We start from the raw sequence: 17,790 nt of genomic DNA, 5'->3' as shown, positions 1-17,790 counted from the left end.
CGTCAAAACCACCCATACATACTGCTATAGGACCTTGAGTGCACGGTTTATATGAGTTTAGGGATAAAGATTTCTAGTTTTGTAGTTTAGGGACCTCAGAAAATCTCGCTGTTAAGTTGAGGGACCGCTAGTGAACTTATTCCCTGCTGCCTGCGAGGAGAGATGGAGAGCGGAGTAATAGACGAGGGAGGTGAGATAGACTTTTCCCAAGTCGCGACAGATGGCTTGCGTCTGCGGGTTAATGGGCCGGCCCAATATACTAAAACGAGCCAGATCCAAAACAGAAAGTTGAGCCCGGCCCTGATAGAGGCCAGGTGAGGGGGTTGACGTCAGGCGGCCCGGCCCTCCCCAGCCCATTTCAGCATTCGTCGGAGTTTCCAAAGCTCTCATCCGCCTCGCTTTCTCCGCCCTCGCCGCCCTTCTCCTTATACACCCGACCTCCCCCACCTCGCCTCCGCCGCCTCCACCTCCACCTCCTCCTCCTCCACCTCCACCTCTCCAATGGCGACGGCTCCAGCGCCCGTCTCGCTCTCGGCCGCGGCCTCCACCGTGCCGGCGCGCCTCCTCGTGGGGCGGGGCGCCGCGGCGGCGCCGGTGGCGAGGCGGCGGGCGAGGATGGTGGTGGTGCGGGCCAAGATCCGGGAGATCTTCATGCCGGCGCTGAGCTCCACCATGACGGAAGGGAAGATCGTGTCGTGGTCGGCCGCCGAGGGGGACCGCGTCGCCAAGGGGGACGCCGTGGTGGTCGTCGAGTCCGACAAGGCCGACATGGACGTCGAGACGTTCCACGACGGCATCGTCGCCGCCGTCCTCGTCCCCGCCGGTGAGTCCGCCCCCGTCGGCGCCCCTATCGCGCTGCTCGCCGAGTCCGAGGACGACCTCCAGGCCGCCCTCGCCAAGGCCCAGGAGCTCTCCAAGGCCCAGCCGCAGCAGGCGCCTCCACCCTCCGATGCCGCCGCGCCGCCACCGCCGCCTCCTCCACCCGCGGCCGCTCCGGCGGCTCCGGCGCCGGTGGCAGCCGGCACGAAGGGCATTGCCACCCCGCAAGCTAAGAAGCTGGCCAAGCAGCATAGGGTGGACCTAGCTAAGGTGGCTGGCACTGGGCCGTTCGGGCGAATTACGCCGGCCGATGTTGAGGCTGCCGCCGGCATCGAGACGAAGCCGAAGGTTGTGCCTGCTGCTTCTGCTGCTCCCGTGCCGCTGTCTGCTCCGGCAATTGGCGTCGTGCCACAGGCCGCGGAGCTTCCTCCGGTGCCCGGTGCCACGGTGGTTCCATTCACTGGCATGCAGGCTGCAGTGAGCAAGAACATGGTGGAGAGCCTCGCGGTGCCCGCATTCCGTGTGGGATACCCAATTGTGACCGATAAGCTCGATGAGCTATATGAGAAGGTGCTATACCTTTGGAGACTTTGGGGGTGGCAGTGCTTAACCTCCTGTGATGGTTTATTACATTTTGGTCATTTTGTTGATTGTTGGGGTTGATTTGGTTTGGTTAGGTCAAGTCAAAGGGGGTGACCATGACAGTTCTGCTGGCGAAGGCCGCAGCTATGGCACTTGCGCAGCACCCGGTGGTGAATGCTAGCTGCAGGGATGGGAAGAGCTTCACTTACAACACCAACATCAACATCGCGGTGGCTGTCGCAATCGATGGTGGGCTCATTACACCTGTTCTGGAGGATGCTGATAAGGTACAGGATATCTGTGTGTTTAATGTCGTTTCATTTAGGAATTGAATCATATGAGTTCACTGAATAGCTTGAGCAATGGCATGATGCAGTTGGATATATATTTGCTCTCACAAAAATGGAAGGAACTAGTCAAGAAAGCTCGTGCAAAACAGCTCCAACCAAATGAGTACAGCTCTGGTATGGAACCTGATGTTTCAGTCTTGTAGATCGTTGTTGAAAAACATGTGAAAATTGTACTTACCTGAAGAATTGGTGGTCTGCAGGGACATTTACACTGTCAAACTTGGGTATGTTTGGTGTTGATAGATTTGATGCAATTCTTCCACCTGGCCAGGTGAGGTTCTCTTTCTCCTAATCTGCTTGATGCTAAATATTGATGTGGTTCCTTTACTGGTATATGGCCTAAGTATTTGAGTGTGTATGAATACAGGGAGGCATAATGGCTGTCGGAGCCTCAAAACCTACAGTGGTGGCTGATAAAGATGGTTTCTTTAGTGTCAAGAGCAAAATGCTGGTTAGTTGCCCTTCACACATGCAATTTTTCAGCCAATACTGGAAATTAGTGATTGTTATATTAGTATGTTGTGAAGTGCTTCTGTGCTCCTCAATAAAAAAAGCTGCACACAAATTAAAGCGCATCAATGGTCTGGATTAAAAAGTGATTAACAGGGTAAACCTCATTAGCGAGGGGCAATTTCGTCCAGGAAGTAAAATTCCATATCCATACCCAGCCGCCTCTATCAAGGACGAAAAACATTGAATCAAAAAACAGGAGAACAGTTGGGATTTCTATCAAGGTTTCGCCAGTACAAAGAACAGGAGAACACTGAATCAAAAGAAGCGGTTATTTGGCCGGGAGTTTGCGTAATCATGATCATGAACGGCGGCCGTAGTGGATGCGCGCGGCATGAACCGGCCATGCTCCATCTGGTCTGCCGCCCCCGCAGCCTCCCCACTGTGGCGTTGCCCTTTGATCGAGAACTGGTCCTCTCTCGTCGTCCTATATATAATCCGTCTCAACGCCGACGGCGGGCACCAAACAACGCCCCGCACAGCTCGTCGCCCTCCCATTCCTCGCACATGCCCGGCCGATCTTCACCACCCAGCCTTGTTGCCGTGTCAACCTCCCAGATCGATGGTGCGATTGGCCTGGTCTGATGTGGGATTTTACTTCCTGGACGAAATTGGCCCTCGTTAATGACGGTTTACCCTAGTAATCATCTTTTAATCCGAACCATTGATGTGCTTTAATTTTCGTGCAGTATTTTTTTCCGAGGAGCATAGAAGCACGTCTCTAGTATGTTTTGTGTCTGTTTGCTTGAGTCATATAAGATCATTCACAAATTCACACATTGAACCGAAATATTTGTCTACCAAGTGGATGAACCATCTCTCTTGTTGCTACTAATTTAGCATGAGTTTTGGTTTTAATGCTGAGTTCTCATTATCATTTACTCCCAGACCCCATGTATTACTGATAGCCAGTGGCAAAGGCAGGAGCTCTGCTTAGTGATAAACGAATTACCCCATGTGTATAATTTGGGGTGGTTGGGTGTGGTAGGTGGTTGACATCATGATTTTCATATATGATATGATCATTCCTTTATATGTATACATGATCCATCCAGTCTTTTTATTTACCCACCTGATATTAAGAGCATTGTTCTCATAAAAAATATCAATTCATTGGTAGGAAGTAGGGTTGAAGCACCACAGATATATCTTACGTCTTGAACTGTTAATGCTTATCTGCGATTTATTTGAATGACATTTCTGTATATAGAAACAACTAAGGTGGATCTACATTTTTTTAGGTTAATGTCACTGCTGATCACAGAATTGTATACGGTGCTGATCTGGCAGCATTCCTGCAAACTTTTGCAAAGATTATTGAGGATCCTGAGAGCTTAACTTTGTAAGATTTCCTTGGAAGTTTCAACTATCTTCGCCAATCATTAGTTTGATTCCTATGGAGGTCTATTGTCAAATACCATTTTTGTATCTTTAATCACTCATCGGGTATTACTTTTCGGTTGTTTGTACTATTTTTCCTTCTGAATGTTGGGTACTGTTGGAGAGATGATACTATTAAGTTATGGAAAGCAATAAGCTATAACTGTAGAATAGTTTGGTAATTATAATTTTTCGTAATTCGGTATATTTTTCGCCCCTCATGAGTTATTGTTCCTTCAGATTCTGTTCTATATGATGCTAAAAGCCAAATGTATTCCTGAATTTGTGGAGAAAACTACTTTATTGCGTAAGGTTCCTAACCTCCATTAACACTCTTGGTAGCATTGGTACAATCTTGGAAATAACTCTAAAGATCACAAATTAAGCTAGTATGTAAATCTAGGTGTATCTGAGCCATCTCAAATTGTGTTTGCACACTGGCTTTGGAATTGGTTTGTCATATTGGTGATTTGTAATATTTGCAAACATTTTCTGCATTATTTTACTATAATTGTATTTGCATATATGGTACCAAGAGCAACATTTTCTGCATTATTTCACTAATATTCTAACCAAAATGAAAAGCTGCCTGAAAAATCATGCCACACAAATCCATTTTGAATCTGTGATGCCAATACCACTCCACATAAACAATCTGTTTATAATTAATGCTAACTGATCTCCATTCTAACACTCCCAAAGAAACACTCTCATACACAAGCAGTCAACTTGTCAAACACTTAATGCTAACATCGTTATACAAACATTCACATGCAAAACAATCAATTTGTTAGTGGCCAGTTGGTTAATCTATACCTATTCACTTGAGTGGAAGGACTAAATTGAGAGTTTGGTTATGCTTTGTGCCCCTCATTTCTCGGCACACCTTATCCAGCAAACCAAGAAAATCTTTCACGATGATGAATATTTGGAGCAGATTGGACTCATCCTTGCTGACCTCTCCATGATAGTACTCCGTTAGTTCCCTGACATTGAGTAGGACTTGAGCTTCATCAGCTTTGAGCCCCTGCATAGTATTCTCTGCATGATTTAGGAAGGATTTCATGCATTGCAAGAAGTTATTGTTCTTGTCATCACTGGCTAGGTCCTTCTCAACAAGATTTCTCAGTTGAGCCAGCCCACAGGATAGATTTGATATTGAGTTTCGCAAGGTATCCAGATCTATGCTTGCTACCTTCTTGACGTTGCCTAGTTCATTACTTAGCTCAGAGACAAATTCTGTACCCATTGATGAATACTCCTCTCGTTCAGTTGGTGTGTCATGACAAGAGCTGGGTGTTTCATTGAGCTTTTCTAAAGCCTTTAATCCTTTTGAACGAGCCATCTCTTTTACAACAAAGTGCAGTAGGGTTGTCTTCCCATCTGTCCCACGTATATCTGCCAATTTCAGAAGCGCATCCAGTTTGAAAGCACTTGCACCTCCTCTTAATGTTCCGACATTCATCCTGTTTCCTGTCTTGAGTACTGCTTCAAGTAATCTTAAGAATAGTTTGCTTGACTTCAATTCAGTGCAAGCTCCCTATTAAATAAAACAATATATATAAGCACAACAGAATATGTCCTAAACAAGTCATGCAAAATGACTCCACTTACTTCGATCATTGCAAAGGACATTTTGATGTGAGCTACCTCGTCATCAAAATTTTCCTTGTAGAGCATGACCTCCATCCTTGGGAATGCCATTGGTATTGTTAGTAGCACCTTCACAAAGTTTTCTGCTGGATCTAGCATGTTAATATCGCCATCATAATTTAGTAACTTTTCCTCCTCTTCTTTGGTCGGTTTCATCTTGACAAGCGCTTCAAGTTGTTGCACAGATAATCCATTACCTGAGTCAGCCGAGACATGAGGATAAGTTGATTGTTATTATTGTTAACTTGATAATCATAACTTATAATTACTTAAAACATCATGAAACCTACCTTGTATTACAGAATTGCAAACTTGACTGGTGTTTGCATTTAATGTCTTCAACAAGATAGTAGTATTTTGAAGCCTATGGTGCTCAATGACGTGTTTGGTGGTAGATGCGGTTTTGTTCATAGCCTCCTCATCTTTCATTGACCCTTGAAGGTTGTATGCGAACAAAGACTTGATCATCTGCTCATCAAATCTGCATAGCATAGTTTTATTGTAAAACATAATAAGAATAGGAAATGTGATGAACACAATTATGAGGGGGGATAGCCTTACTCGAACTCAAATGAACTTGATCTTATATCATTCCACACCATAGAGCGGTTTGGAGCAGCCCTTACTTTGTCCCAGTGCAATGGTTTCAACCTTGGTAGGGGAGACCCATCTTTACCAACCTGTATCTGAAGTGGCAATGGAGGTGGTGGTGGAGGCTGGCCATAGCATTGCCCTTTCAGATTTGGAGGAGGGTTCTTTTGCGGTGGAGGAGGCGGTGCCGGTTTTGGTATACCCATTGAACTGGAGGTCTCAATCCTTGATGATTCCTTAGAACTTGATTCAACCTTTGAGTTAGTCATAGTAAATGCTATGTTGATTTTGGATTGTGAGGTATCTGTACGATAGGAGGGAGGGAAAATGTGTTGTGATGGTGGGTTCCTGAAATTGATTCTGGCCCGCTCTTCGATAGGGGCTTCTTGATGTTCCATGGACCCAGAAATGCAAGTTATTTCCAATCCATCATGACAGTTTATTTCAGCATTTTCACCATCTGATTTTTCTGGACAAGTTTTGCTACGCAAACTGAGGTGACTGGAAGCAATGAAAGTTTGATCCTTTGGAGACAAACGAGATGTACAATCTGGTGAAAGGGATTGATATGATGAATCAGATGGTGAATCATGTGTTTGTAGGAAATACTCAGATCGGTTCATAATAGCTCTTCTATCACAAATTTGCTGAGGTAACTCTGTAATGGAGCCAGCTGATAAATCAGAGCAAGGTATGGAATGGAAAGATTCAACCTCATCAGATTGTGAGTTGTTTATCACAGCATGATCACTTACTATTAGTTCTGTACCCATCGGAATAGTGCTCTGAATGGATAGACTCTTTGATTCAGATGATTGTTTAAGGTTTGGAAGGTTCTGTTGGTACTGTACTATGGAACTTAGTGTAAGTGGATCTGGGCTAGGGTGGGAACTGACCTTCCTGGTAGCAGCAGGTGACCTTTGATCTCTTGATCCATGACGAAATGGTTTGAATGCCTTTGTGCACACCTTCTTGAACTTCCTTGATCTTCTGACTGAGAATGCTGCTATGACAACTCCAAGAACAACTAGGCATAATCCAACCACACCCAGAGCAACAATGGCGGATCTCGGGATCTTGGTGTGACCACCATCTTTCACTTTGTGCACCGGGCTTCTAGCTGGGGCAATGTGGCTGCGATGAGTCGACGGCATTCCTTTTCGAGGCACATGAACAAGAGGGGCAGGAGCTTCTGATCTTGCTTGATGGGCTGGGACTGGTGCTGGAGCTGGAGCTTCTGAACATCTCTTATGCCTTCGGCCCCGCGACCGATGATGGTTCATCCCCAGCATTATCCTAAACCTCGAGAGGAAGCTCAAACTGGCAGAAGGGGTTACCGCAGCGGTGTCGAGCTCCTTTTCGCGGCTCGCTAGATGGAGAGCAACCTCCAGCATCTCGAAGTTGAACAGGAGCAGCACGGGGGAGACGGAGAAGAGGACCAAGACGCACCTCATCGCCATGCCCATGTTTGCTCAATCTCAGCCAAAAGGAGAAGAAGCACTTGCAGAACCCTCACTGGGTGTGACAAAAGGAGGAGCCAGGACGGTTGTTCAAGCTCATAAAAATGGTGGGGGTGTTGTGCGGCCACATTTGCTGTCTTGGCCGTAAGCCATCAGCAGGTTTAGTTTCTCTCCTCTCCATCCACCTCTGCGGGCTTTAATGGCACTCCAAGGAAACCCTGACTGACCATGGCTGGTGCCAAGAGGTAATAGTTGTTACTTTCACCTTGCCATTTATGGGCACAATGTTACTACTTTTCCACATCTGTCTCACCAGCAATTCTGACAATTGTTGGTGGATTGGATGGAGGTAGAAGCTACTCAAGTTCTTGATGATCTACACCACCATGCAAAGCTCTTCTTTGCACATCTATCTCACTCACCAGCAATCAATCTGTCTGGTACTCGATGTTACCAATCTGTTGTAGTGAAAGACCGTGTTATGGCGATATGATAGTTCTCGAGGCGATTTCGCAATCGCTTTCTGCTATTGTTTTGTGTCATTTTCGCAGTATCGTCAGTCATGTGATCGCAATTGCGACGAGATCATCGTCGGTACCGAATCTGTAGAGCTAGTTCAGTTTCTGTTATGTTGTTAGGGTATGGAGAGTGCATATCTTTGGACCACCTCTGTGCATATGGTTGGGGCTACTTAGGCCCTTCCTGAAGCTGCACTCCAAGCAGAATTGGCCATGTTCCTGCGCTTGCAGAGCTTGCCTTCCTCACCTGGATGCTTTGGGAGGATGAATGCTTCATCTCAAAGCTTAGATACTGATGCAGGCATGCAGCTGGCCATTCTCTACTTTCCTCATGATTCGCAATCGTACCGTTCTCGCTTCGTGTTAAAAGGGTTAGCTGAATAAGTTTATCGGCTCCGATTAAAACAAATGATATACGCTATAATATACAGGATTTATTTACAAAGAATTTTCCTACGGCCGCCGCCGCCGTCCCATCTCGTGCGACGCCTGCGACTTCACAGCCGGTGGCCGTCGCCGGCGTCGATCTCCTTGATCTCCAGTATCTCGACGCGGCGGTTGGTCTTCTTGCGGAGCTTGATGGCGACGTCCTGCGGCACGAAGGCGCCGCAGACGCTCACCCGCTGCTGCTTCCGGTCGATCAGGTGGCTATCCAGATCTTCTTGCATACATACATACATACACAGGGGGTAAAAATGTGAGATGAAATCCACATTTTTTGCACGGAAAATTGTTGATGCGAAAGGACATCAATTGTAGCCAATCAGGTAACCAATGTTGAATGTGTAGGTAAGCAGTTCTGCTTGTTTTAGTAAATAAATACAATCAACAAGAGAATCTTGATAGATGTTTTTTGCTGCTTAATATGCTGTTCCTGATGCCCATTTTTTTGTTCCCCTGCTATCTTTCTGTACTGAGCATTATCAAATCATCAAAGACCAAAAGGAATATTTATGGTGGTAATCTCTGGTGGATTTTCCGGTTTTTCACCTTGCATCTGGAGGAGTGCCCTCCTGATCCTCTGGTAGCACCCATTGCAGTCGATGCTCATCCTGACGGTCATGCAGTAGAACTGCAGAGAAAACTGAACACAGCTTCAGTTACTCCACAACAAAACACCACACCATTCCCCCTCTTAAGCACTTCCAATTCACCATAATCACCTTGCCACTCATGAACGCCGTCTGTCCACTTGGCGGCGGCCCGCGACGACCGGTCGTCGGCTTCCGGCTCGCCGGAGAAGAGAGAACGGTAGAAGAATCTGCAAAAGGGGAAATGGTGGTGGTGGTGGTGGCCGGCAGCTGGGGCTAAGCTGATGCCGGTGGCTCGCCGTTGTATTTTTTCTGGCCGCTTTGAGGGAAGGGGGGTGTTGGTGTCATGGTGGACGCTGCTGGAGGTCGGAATCGAATCGGATTCTGGTCCTCACAACGACGCTGGCTGGGATTCAGTGGCTGGCTTGCACGAATGGTGGTCCTTTCCTTAGCTGCTTCTCGTTGGCCTTTTCTTGTGATGATAAAACCTTTTCCTATGGACATTTTGCCTTCGCCGAGATGCCCTCGCGGGGATGGAATCAGGTCCCAAATACTACTATCTTCGTAATGTCGTCTAGAAAAAGTTTGTGCGTTCCATGGACCTGGCAAAACCATAGAGCAAAGTTGTCTTGAAAAACAGACAGAAAAAGCACGAATGGAACTAGAATTTCGGAAGTGCAATGTAAGCAGTAGCTCGCTAAGGCGCCAATTTTGACCCGGTGAAGGCGGTACAGCTTGTTGGAAAATGGTACGATTGGTACACTTTAAACATGACAACAAACATAACCACCAACCAACACGACTTCCAACAATTACCGCCACATCTAGTATTCAAAGGCTCAAAAACGCAGCAGAAATTGAAGACAATACACTCAATTTCAATTATAGACCAATAAATTCACACAAATAACACCACATAGGCAGAAGAACAAAAAACTCGTATGACGATGTAAATATTATCATTTCAGAGAGTATACTATAAGAACATCTATAACAGCTGATGAACAAATTAAATTGGATATTGGACTGCTGAAACAAAAACAAAAAAGGGACTCTAGAAACTGCCGAGGTGGAATGAGCCAGCTATCTTTGTAACACCAACTAAACAACAAGACGATTAAAACACCCTACAAGACCCTAAAGTGAGACAAAATGGTAAAACTCATCTAGATCAGTCATAAATACAACGGTGTGCTCCTCCATGCTTGCATCCTGGACATCCGAGCGAATAAGCATTCAGAGCTCTCAAGATGATCAGGATACCAGTTGTGAGTTGTGACTAAATAACCTGGGGATGCATCAAACTCACATCTCGCCAAGGCTGTTGAAATCCGGAAAGAAAAGGCTAAAACATGTCAGTCGTGGAGTGACTTCATCTGGACATCACCAGGTTGGAAACCCTCATGAAAAGAGGTTCTCCACTGCTCTTGCATACTTCTTCATCGGGCGCTGAATTAAGCACTGCAAAACTTCCGCAGGGGCTGGACTCCTCCATGTCGCCCTGGCTGCTGCTGCCACTGCCACTGCTAGTGTCTGACTGCCTTTTGGAACCAGATCTTCTGCTCCGCTTTCTTGGCCTCCATTTCAGGTTATCGAATTTCAGAGCATTTGTGAGATCAGCCAGAACACGCTTCTGATGCTTCTGATCATGTGAAATCTTGGTGCCCAATGATTTGTCATCACACCTCTTGTCAGATTCTAATTTTGAAGAGAGATTGCCTTCTTGTGAAACAGGTTTGCTAAGCAAACCTCCCTCTTCATGAACTGAAGTGGGGGGCAACAGGTGTGTGATATCTTTTCTTTCCCCCAAGGAATTCCATTTGCCACCAGCCCACTCACGTGAATGCCTCAAATCATCTTCACAAAAATCAGCAATCTGCTTTTCTCCTGTGATAAATAACAAAGCAAATGTAAGTTCAGTAGCTCCAAACTACATTATTAAAATGTCATGCAGAGGCAAATTGAAATGTTGATGATAATTAAGAATGTAATTACCAGGAAAATAAACTTGAAGGCGTCTGTCATTTCCCTGCTGCAATACAATCCCCTCCCACCACCCACTATTCCACCATGCATCAACAATGGAACCAGCATCGAAAGAGCATGGATCCTTGCTATGTACATGATATGGCCGCACCATTGGTCTTTCAGGGATGCGTATACCCAACTGATCAGGTTTAGCAATCCTTGTTAGCAAAACCCACTCCTGCAAACAAAAGTTAAGTAACAAGTAAGATCTGGGATCCAATTTAGTGGGGAAAAAAAGATTATATAGAATTACACTAAGCTCACCTCCAGATTTCCTGTCTCATCAGCATCCTGAAGATCTTCATATCGCACCTTGATTTTGTCTCCGCGCCTCTTTAATACAAAGCATCTAAACCAGCAGCCCCTTATACCGCTGTCCTGTGATAGGACTTCAGCACGGCTACCAGGATATAGCTGCTTTTGAGTTTTATGTTCCAAATCATTCTTGAGACTATCAGAACCGAATGCAGCGGAAGGAACACACTGCTGTGGATCGGTTTCACTGAATGCATCACGCTTCCTCTTTTGTGCCCCATCTGAACTAGAAGCACCTTTAGTGACCTTGAAACGTACCTTAAGAGAAGAAGCTGCATTGAACATTGTCCTAAGCACTTCTTGACTCCAATAACCTTGCAATTGGGTTACATCAAAAGGTTTGACGCCATCTTCATCAATCTGTCGGCGACAAATATAAGGCTGCCAATAGCTATGTTTTGGACTACTCTGGAACTTCTCGAAGTGTTGAGCACTCAGGACTGCAGCCAATCCATCAATGCATTCAACACTGAGATCTTGCAGACCAGGGGAAAAGAAAATCTCTCTGTCACCAACATCAGGTGGCAATTCGACACCAACCTCATCAACTTTGTCGAACCATCGTACCATGACAACGTTGGTTGAATTAGTATCTTCATACAGATCCTCCACTTGGGCGATGAGCCTCTTCTTTTCCTCACTCAGGATGTAGACAAAATTATGCACCTACAAAGATAGCATAAACATGTGTCAACCAAGGTTTCCCTTTCAAAGGTTCAGAGTAATAACAAGTATTAGCATTTAAACTTCTATTTTGAATAGTTTGAAATACTCCCATATCACTGTGCAGTAGTACTAATAAATACAACGTATAAAACCAAACAGGAGGGCAATAACAGAATGTCATAGCTTTGTCCCCTAAAACTCTTCCAGGTTTTCATAATGCAGTTTCATTTAGAACCCTACATAGTTTATTGTTCTGCAATACTTCATCTCAGCATGTTGTCCTCATTTCTTTGATAAAATCTCAGTGGTACACATGGTGACAACACAAAATACAGGAAAATGATCAGTGGGTAACATACCGAAATAGTAATCCCCTTACGGCAGAAAGATCTGTAGTGCTTCCATCGCTTTTCGCAAAGCCATGCAGGACCTAACCATGTGAACTCTTTTGAGTTATTCCTTACTGATGATGTATGTGAAACATCCTAAGCACACAAAAATGGAATGAATTAGCAATGGGGGGAAATTCAGAAATATATCCTGGACATACTAGAAGGATGAAGGGCAAGTTATCTTGAAATAGCTCTATACCTTTGAAGCAGCAACATCAGTGAACTCAATGTCATCATATGGATTTTCATTGAACCTATTAGACATTGAAGAAGATCCGTAATTACATCCTGCAAAAGAAGCACTAGACATAAGAAATTTACCATACAAGACAGTGCAACAGGAGTATCATCAAAACATTGGTTTAAAACATAGTAGCACACTTGTGATTCAGAAAAAATAAAGGCAACACAAGAAGAAAACAACACAAAAAAAAATCGAAGATGAAACGCACAGCCGCACACCACCAAGGTTAAAACCAAGAGCAGTTGGAAGCAAACAGAGTTGGAGGTGACTTCTAATTTGTAAGGCCGTTTCATATTTAAACAGAAGCATTGACAAGTTGATGCGTCAGCACACCGTAAGAGTTCCTACAAAAGCTCATCGACAGAACTAATTGGAGGATTTCCTGACCATTGTTGGGCAGATTACGGAAGCATTCAATTTACACGGATTAATTCCATGGGTGTCTCGTGGGAGGCCACAAGAAGGGAAGAACAAAATGGCACCTGATTGCCTTTCAACTCACGCTGCCGCTTCATTTTCTCTATATTTCCGAACGCATGCTTACACAATCGACCCAAAAAGGGAAACCTGCAGCGGCTTCCACTGGGTCACACATGTATTCTCCATAATCCTATGGAAAAGGAGAAGGCATGAGATTTACAGGTTACCAATATAAGACTGAATTATACATCTTATTATGATAAAATCCTGTTAGCTTTCTAGAATAAACCGCAAGGCAACTCATATAAATTAGTTATTTTGACAAAAAAAAAGAACTCTAGAACTAGCATAAGAGTTCCAATACTGACATAAGACATGTCTATCCGAATCAAATCATAGGCAGGTCATAAGAGGGTTATATCGTAAAAAAGGTGCCTTTGGAGGAAAAAAATTGTCAATCTTTGCCCTCTAAATAGAACATATTTCCCCCTCCAAATAGAAACAGAATCAAACCCCTCCAATAGAAAGGAACAATAGCTAAATCCGGGTTCAAAGCAACAAGTTTCTAATATACAACAATCGACCATAAGCGGATGGGTTATCGCAAACGTTTGTACTCTTCTCCTATAACCAGGAGATACGAACAAGCTGTCTACCTCCTCACGAATCAGGTGAGAAGGGCGCCGCAGCAGATTGAACCCAACGAATCCAGAAATGAACTCCTCGCAACAGAGAGAACAAAAGGATGCAAAGTTGAATTCCTGCCCTGATAGACCTAATACGGTAGAAATCAGATCCGCTCCATTAACACGCATGGGTTATACAAAAGATTCACGGGAACAAATCAATCCGCCTCTCTAAAGGCCAAACAATCTTGCAAGTTCAGGTCGAATCGTCCGAAAATCAGAAACCACAAACCGCTTTTGGTAGAGAAATCCAAAACGCTATTTGCGAATTCGGGTCGAATCGTCAGAAAATCAGAAACCACAGCCTCTTTTGGTATAGAAATCCAAAAAAACGCTATTCCCTGAACAAATTGAACCAAACAGAAACAGGGAAAAACATATGCCCAAACCGCATCTGCGCGCAGTCTGGAATAGGACCCCGTAACATTCAGAAAAACGATTCCCAAATCAGCCACCATATAACACAGAAAAAACAAACCACAACACGCGAAAGAACAAAACAGCCGCAAACGCACACAAAACAACACAAAATCCTGCACAACACCACCCGAATCGACCGCCCAGGCGTAAAAAAAAAAACCACACAAATCTTACCGGAAACGAGGGAGGACAGCCAGTCCACGACCTCCCGCCTCGACCTCCATTTCCTCGGCGCCCCACCCTCCGCGGAAGCCGGCAGCGGCGACCGTGACGGCGACGGCACTGCCACCACCGCCCCCACCCCCACCCCCACCCCCACCCCCGCCGCCGCCAGCGACCGCAGGAACCGCCCCTGCACCACGTACGACATGTGCCGCGGGCTCCGCTCCCGCCCCACCACCGCAAGCTCCCTCACCTCTCCCCCTCCGCCGCCCGCGGCCGCTCCCCGGAGGTAGTAGTGCACGAGGCGCCTCCCCCGGTCGTTCGACACCACGACCTCCTCCCACTGCACCCACCTCCTCCTCGCCGCCGCCGACGCCGCCGCGAGCTCGTCCATGGCCGAAGGGGAGGGGAACCCTAACCCTAGACGCGGCCTCGCGTGTTGCGTGTGGGAGGGGATCAGATTTGGGGGAGAGAAAAGAAAAAATAAGAGGCGGGCGAGGGAGGAGGAGGGTGGGTTGGTTTTATTCGGCGGAGTAAAGGTAAGTAAATAGTGAGATTTGTGAGGGGTGGAATGGTTAAAATATGAAGGAAGGAGAGGAGAGGTGTGTTTTGCGGAGTGGGGCTTGCTCTTTTGTTTATTTACAAGTTGTGACCATTTTGTTCTTGGAGGCTAAAAATAGGGGAATATGTTTTGGCCGGAAAATTTCGATAACATGGAATGGAAGCTACCAGAATATGTTATCGATATGGATGAAAACAAGTACTCCCTCCGTTCTATAATATAAGATTTTTTAGCATTGTCTATATTCATCTATGATATAACATCATAGATGATAGATGATTATGGGTAATACTAGAAAGTTTTACACTATAAAACGGATAAGGTAAATTTTTAGGAACCATTTACACGGAATAGGTGACATGTTTATATCTACGAGTCTGTAGAATTTTGAACGGTCATCAGATTTGTATCTAACATGTTGTGTCCATTTACTGCTTTAATGCAAGAACCACCCTCAACTGAACCTAACCATAACACATAATACTTCCGCCTCATGAATAACCAGTTCTGTCATGTATATATACCGCATCAGTTAAATCATGTACATGCTCCTTCATTTGTAAACGAGAAAGGAATAGAGCATAGAAGTAGCAAAAGGCCATGGCAGGGAATAGGAATAGTCGTCATGCATTCGGGGATCACTATATGTGTGGGAAGTTCCATCAGATCGAGCCATGTGAACGTAGGCATGCAGGTTGTTGAGGCTGTGTTTAGTTCAGCGCAAAGTTTAGATTTTGGTTGAAATTGGAGATGATGTGACTGAAAAGTTATGTGTGTATGACAGGTTGATGTGATAGAAAATGACTGAAGTTTGGATCCAAACTTTGAATCTAAACACAGCCTGAATGTATAGGGACATCACTCTTAGAGGTATAGCCCTCATCAGCGCAGGGATCGAATCATCGATTGGACTCATCGAGCGCGATGACACAAACATTGAGGTCTCCTCAAGCGCGGGGAAATAGTTGCTATGGGATAATTACGTTGGGACTCATTGAGGCATGACGTTGAGGGAATGCAACCGCGTCATAGGATGTTGTGAATAACAAGACATGTTAAACGGGTTTTGTTGAGCCCAAAACAACGAAAGTGAAAAGAATGGTTTGGGCTAATTTGTTTATACTATACAAATTAAGCATTTTTTAGCCCAATCTATGAACAATTCTAGACGCTACCATGTCCTCTATACTGAAGGAGTTACTAGAGTTAAAAGAGAAAGAGACCCAATAAAAGAATCTAAAGTAAACTAAATGTTAAAAAGTCTCTTTTCAAAAAAAAAAAAGTTAAAGTCTATTAAATTTATAACCATGTTTTATGTAAAAAACACTTACCGAATCAGTAAAATTCATTAAGAGCAACCTATCTCTATCTCTATTATCATAAAAATTGAATATATTTTTACCGGTATTTTGGTACGTCATCCATGTATGAGTCGGTTTTTAAGTTCGTTTGCTTTTGGAAATACATATCCGCATTTGAATCGGTTTTTAATATTGTTAACTTTTGATAATACAGAAGGAATCATATAAGAAATATGTTTAAAAAAACTCGCATACTAACTTGAAACGATCGGGCTCCTAACTGTAGCTCATGATTTTCTAAAATATATATATCCAAGCGAACTCCGACGGTAAATTTCATTTTAATTAAACCATATAATAATAATAAGATTAAAATAAACTTCACCAGTTGCAACACACGAGCATTTTTTTAGTAACTAATAAACACGTAGAAAACATGGTGCGGCATAATTTTATTTCACAAAAAGTCTGATACACAAATGACTGACACTTGTCGTATTTTTTTAAAAAGTAACGGATTCATTGAGTCTTTTCTCCGAACGGGGGATTGGGGTTTTGACTTTTCTCACGGTGCATAGTGAAAATCTTGTATAAGACGGGGGGCGTTACTGCAAAAGGCGAAGAGCGCGGGCTTCTCATTTTTTGGACGCTGACAAAAAAGGGAAACCGCCTCGAAGTAACGGCGACGACGTGGAGAGGCCCAGAGGGTTTCCCGATTCACCCCTCCGTTTTTATCGTAATGACGATAACGCCATTCGTGTAGGAATGGGGATCCCGTCCGAGCCGTTCCACACGCAACAGCGGAGAAGGCACCGCAGGATATGGCGCCACGTGTCACTTCCGTAGAAAACGGAGGGAACAAGGGGAAAAGATGATGAACGGAAAATAGGGCACATATTATTTTTATTTTCTTTTATTTACGTAAAATAGAAAAAAATGTATTCCACATATCATATTATATTCATGTTTTGAAACTTTGGTTAATTTTGTATTATATAAATTCAGTAAGTTAATGACATAATAATCATTATACTTTTCAAGACCGCGTACGATTCCTATCTCTACTATTATAAAAATTAAAGATGTTTTTGCCGATACTTTGATACGTTATTCATGTTTGAGTTGATTTTTTAATTTTATGTTATCTCTACTACTTAAATTTCCGTTGTCTGTTAAAAGAGGAAAAAAAAGTCGAACTCAATGAGGTAAAAAAAAAGTCCGATTCAAAAGCGATAAAAAGAGCTTCTGTCTCGGTAAAATATAAAGAAAAAACAGCTGATAAAAAAACCTTTTTTTAATAAGTCCGTTTGGGAAAAAAAAGGTCCATTTGGTTATTTGGCACGGGCATTTTTTCCTTTTTTTTTTTTTTGCACGCAAAGGAGTTTTTTTCACATGCTCTTGGTTTTTTCGTCCGTTTTTTAATCCATTCGCGCCTCCCGGGCGCTTGGTTTTTTCCGTCAATTTTTCTGTCGCCGGTTTTTTCTCCCGTGTGTTTTTGGTTTTTTTCATCTGGTTTTTTAATACGATCTGTTCACCGCACGCCTCCCGAGTTTGAACCCTAGCGCCGTGCTGCGCCGCTGCCATATCGATTGTACATTTCTCCTCCAATTTGATTGCAAAAATCGATTCCCCACTCCTCCGCCATCATTTTCTCCATTATTTTCCCTTCCGATTCGGTCTTAATTCATCGGATTTAATCT

General features: G+C 44.3%; 4 protein-coding genes across 8 annotated transcripts; 1 reads left to right on the top strand and 3 right to left on the bottom strand.

The window, feature by feature from the left end:
- The first annotated feature begins 404 nt into the window (after positions 1–404).
- LOC127783307 (dihydrolipoyllysine-residue acetyltransferase component 4 of pyruvate dehydrogenase complex, chloroplastic) lies at positions 405–3,862 on the top strand. Its single transcript, XM_052310556.1, has 6 exons — positions 405–1,389; positions 1,497–1,688; positions 1,778–1,865; positions 1,952–2,022; positions 2,119–2,202; positions 3,503–3,862. The coding sequence occupies exons 1-6, from the start codon at positions 502–504 to the stop codon at positions 3,605–3,607; spliced, it is 1,428 nt and encodes a 475-aa protein (XP_052166516.1). The 5' UTR covers positions 405–501; the 3' UTR covers positions 3,608–3,862.
- A 197-nt stretch (positions 3,863–4,059) lies between these two features.
- Positions 4,060–8,132, bottom strand: LOC127783305 (formin-like protein 9). Its single transcript, XM_052310553.1, has 4 exons — positions 5,856–8,132; positions 5,585–5,775; positions 5,256–5,491; positions 4,060–5,181 (listed from the first exon to the last, which is right to left on the bottom strand). Exons 1-4 carry the CDS (start codon positions 7,349–7,351, stop codon positions 4,462–4,464), a joined length of 2,643 nt encoding a protein of 880 aa, XP_052166513.1. The 5' UTR covers positions 7,352–8,132; the 3' UTR covers positions 4,060–4,461.
- A 108-nt stretch (positions 8,133–8,240) lies between these two features.
- LOC127783308 (heavy metal-associated isoprenylated plant protein 28-like) lies at positions 8,241–9,718 on the bottom strand. Of its 4 annotated transcripts, none has more exons than XM_052310557.1 (3): positions 9,027–9,718; positions 8,854–8,947; positions 8,241–8,524 (listed from the first exon to the last, which is right to left on the bottom strand). In XM_052310557.1, the coding sequence occupies exons 1-3, from the start codon at positions 9,036–9,038 to the stop codon at positions 8,361–8,363; spliced, it is 270 nt and encodes an 89-aa protein (XP_052166517.1). In that variant the 5' UTR covers positions 9,039–9,718; the 3' UTR covers positions 8,241–8,360. The 4 variants fall into 4 exon arrangements, with proteins under 4 accessions (XP_052166517.1, XP_052166518.1, XP_052166519.1 ...); XM_052310558.1 differs by having other exon boundaries at positions 8,241–8,521; XM_052310559.1 differs by having other exon boundaries at positions 8,854–8,935.
- Positions 9,719–9,834: 116 nt separating this feature from the next.
- LOC127783306 (uncharacterized) lies at positions 9,835–14,722 on the bottom strand. 2 transcript variants are annotated; one of them, XM_052310555.1, is made up of 7 exons: positions 14,240–14,355; positions 13,022–13,149; positions 12,495–12,583; positions 12,263–12,388; positions 11,187–11,903; positions 10,890–11,100; positions 9,835–10,781 (listed from the first exon to the last, which is right to left on the bottom strand). In XM_052310555.1, the coding sequence occupies exons 3-7, from the start codon at positions 12,558–12,560 to the stop codon at positions 10,267–10,269; spliced, it is 1,635 nt and encodes a 544-aa protein (XP_052166515.1). In that variant the 5' UTR covers positions 12,561–12,583; positions 13,022–13,149; positions 14,240–14,355; the 3' UTR covers positions 9,835–10,266. The 2 variants fall into 2 exon arrangements, with proteins under 2 accessions (XP_052166515.1, XP_052166514.1); XM_052310554.1 differs by lacking the exon at positions 13,022–13,149 and having other exon boundaries at positions 14,240–14,722.
- Between the last annotated feature and the right edge of the window lie 3,068 nt (positions 14,723–17,790).

The sequence above is a fragment of the Oryza glaberrima genome, chromosome 8 (genome assembly GCF_000147395.1).
Source record: "Oryza glaberrima chromosome 8, OglaRS2, whole genome shotgun sequence".
Lineage (NCBI taxonomy): Eukaryota > Viridiplantae > Streptophyta > Magnoliopsida > Poales > Poaceae > Oryza > Oryza glaberrima.
This window is presented reverse-complemented; position numbering and strand designations above follow the sequence as displayed.

Bases quoted from the DNA above. Each gene is read 5' to 3' on its own strand.
- LOC127783307 (XM_052310556.1), top strand. From the start codon at position 502: ATGGCGACGGCTCCAGCGCCCGTCTCGCTCTCGGCCGCGGCCTCCACC. The intron at 1,390-1,496 runs GTGCTATACCTT...TGGTTTGGTTAG, and splicing joins TCGATGAGCTATATGAGAAG to GTCAAGTCAAAGGGGGTGAC. The intron at 2,203-3,502 runs GTTAGTTGCCCT...ACATTTTTTTAG, and splicing joins GTGTCAAGAGCAAAATGCTG to GTTAATGTCACTGCTGATCA.
- LOC127783305 (XM_052310553.1), bottom strand. From the start codon at position 7,351: ATGGGCATGGCGATGAGGTGCGTCTTGGTCCTCTTCTCCGTCTCCCCC. The intron at 5,776-5,855 runs GTAAGGCTATCC...TATGCTATGCAG, and splicing joins TCAAGTTCATTTGAGTTCGA to ATTTGATGAGCAGATGATCA. The intron at 5,182-5,255 runs GTAAGTGGAGTC...TTTATTTAATAG, and splicing joins TGTCCTTTGCAATGATCGAA to GGAGCTTGCACTGAATTGAA.
- LOC127783308 (XM_052310557.1), bottom strand. The intron at 8,525-8,853 runs GTGAAAAACCGG...TATGTATGCAAG, and splicing joins GGCACTCCTCCAGATGCAAG to AAGATCTGGATAGCCACCTG.
- LOC127783306 (XM_052310554.1), bottom strand. From the start codon at position 14,621: ATGGACGAGCTCGCGGCGGCGTCGGCGGCGGCGAGGAGGAGGTGGGTG. The intron at 12,389-12,494 runs GTATAGAGCTAT...TTGTGTGCTTAG, and splicing joins CTGATGTTGCTGCTTCAAAG to GATGTTTCACATACATCATC. The intron at 11,904-12,262 runs GTATGTTACCCA...CTATCTTTGTAG, and splicing joins GTAAGGGGATTACTATTTCG to GTGCATAATTTTGTCTACAT.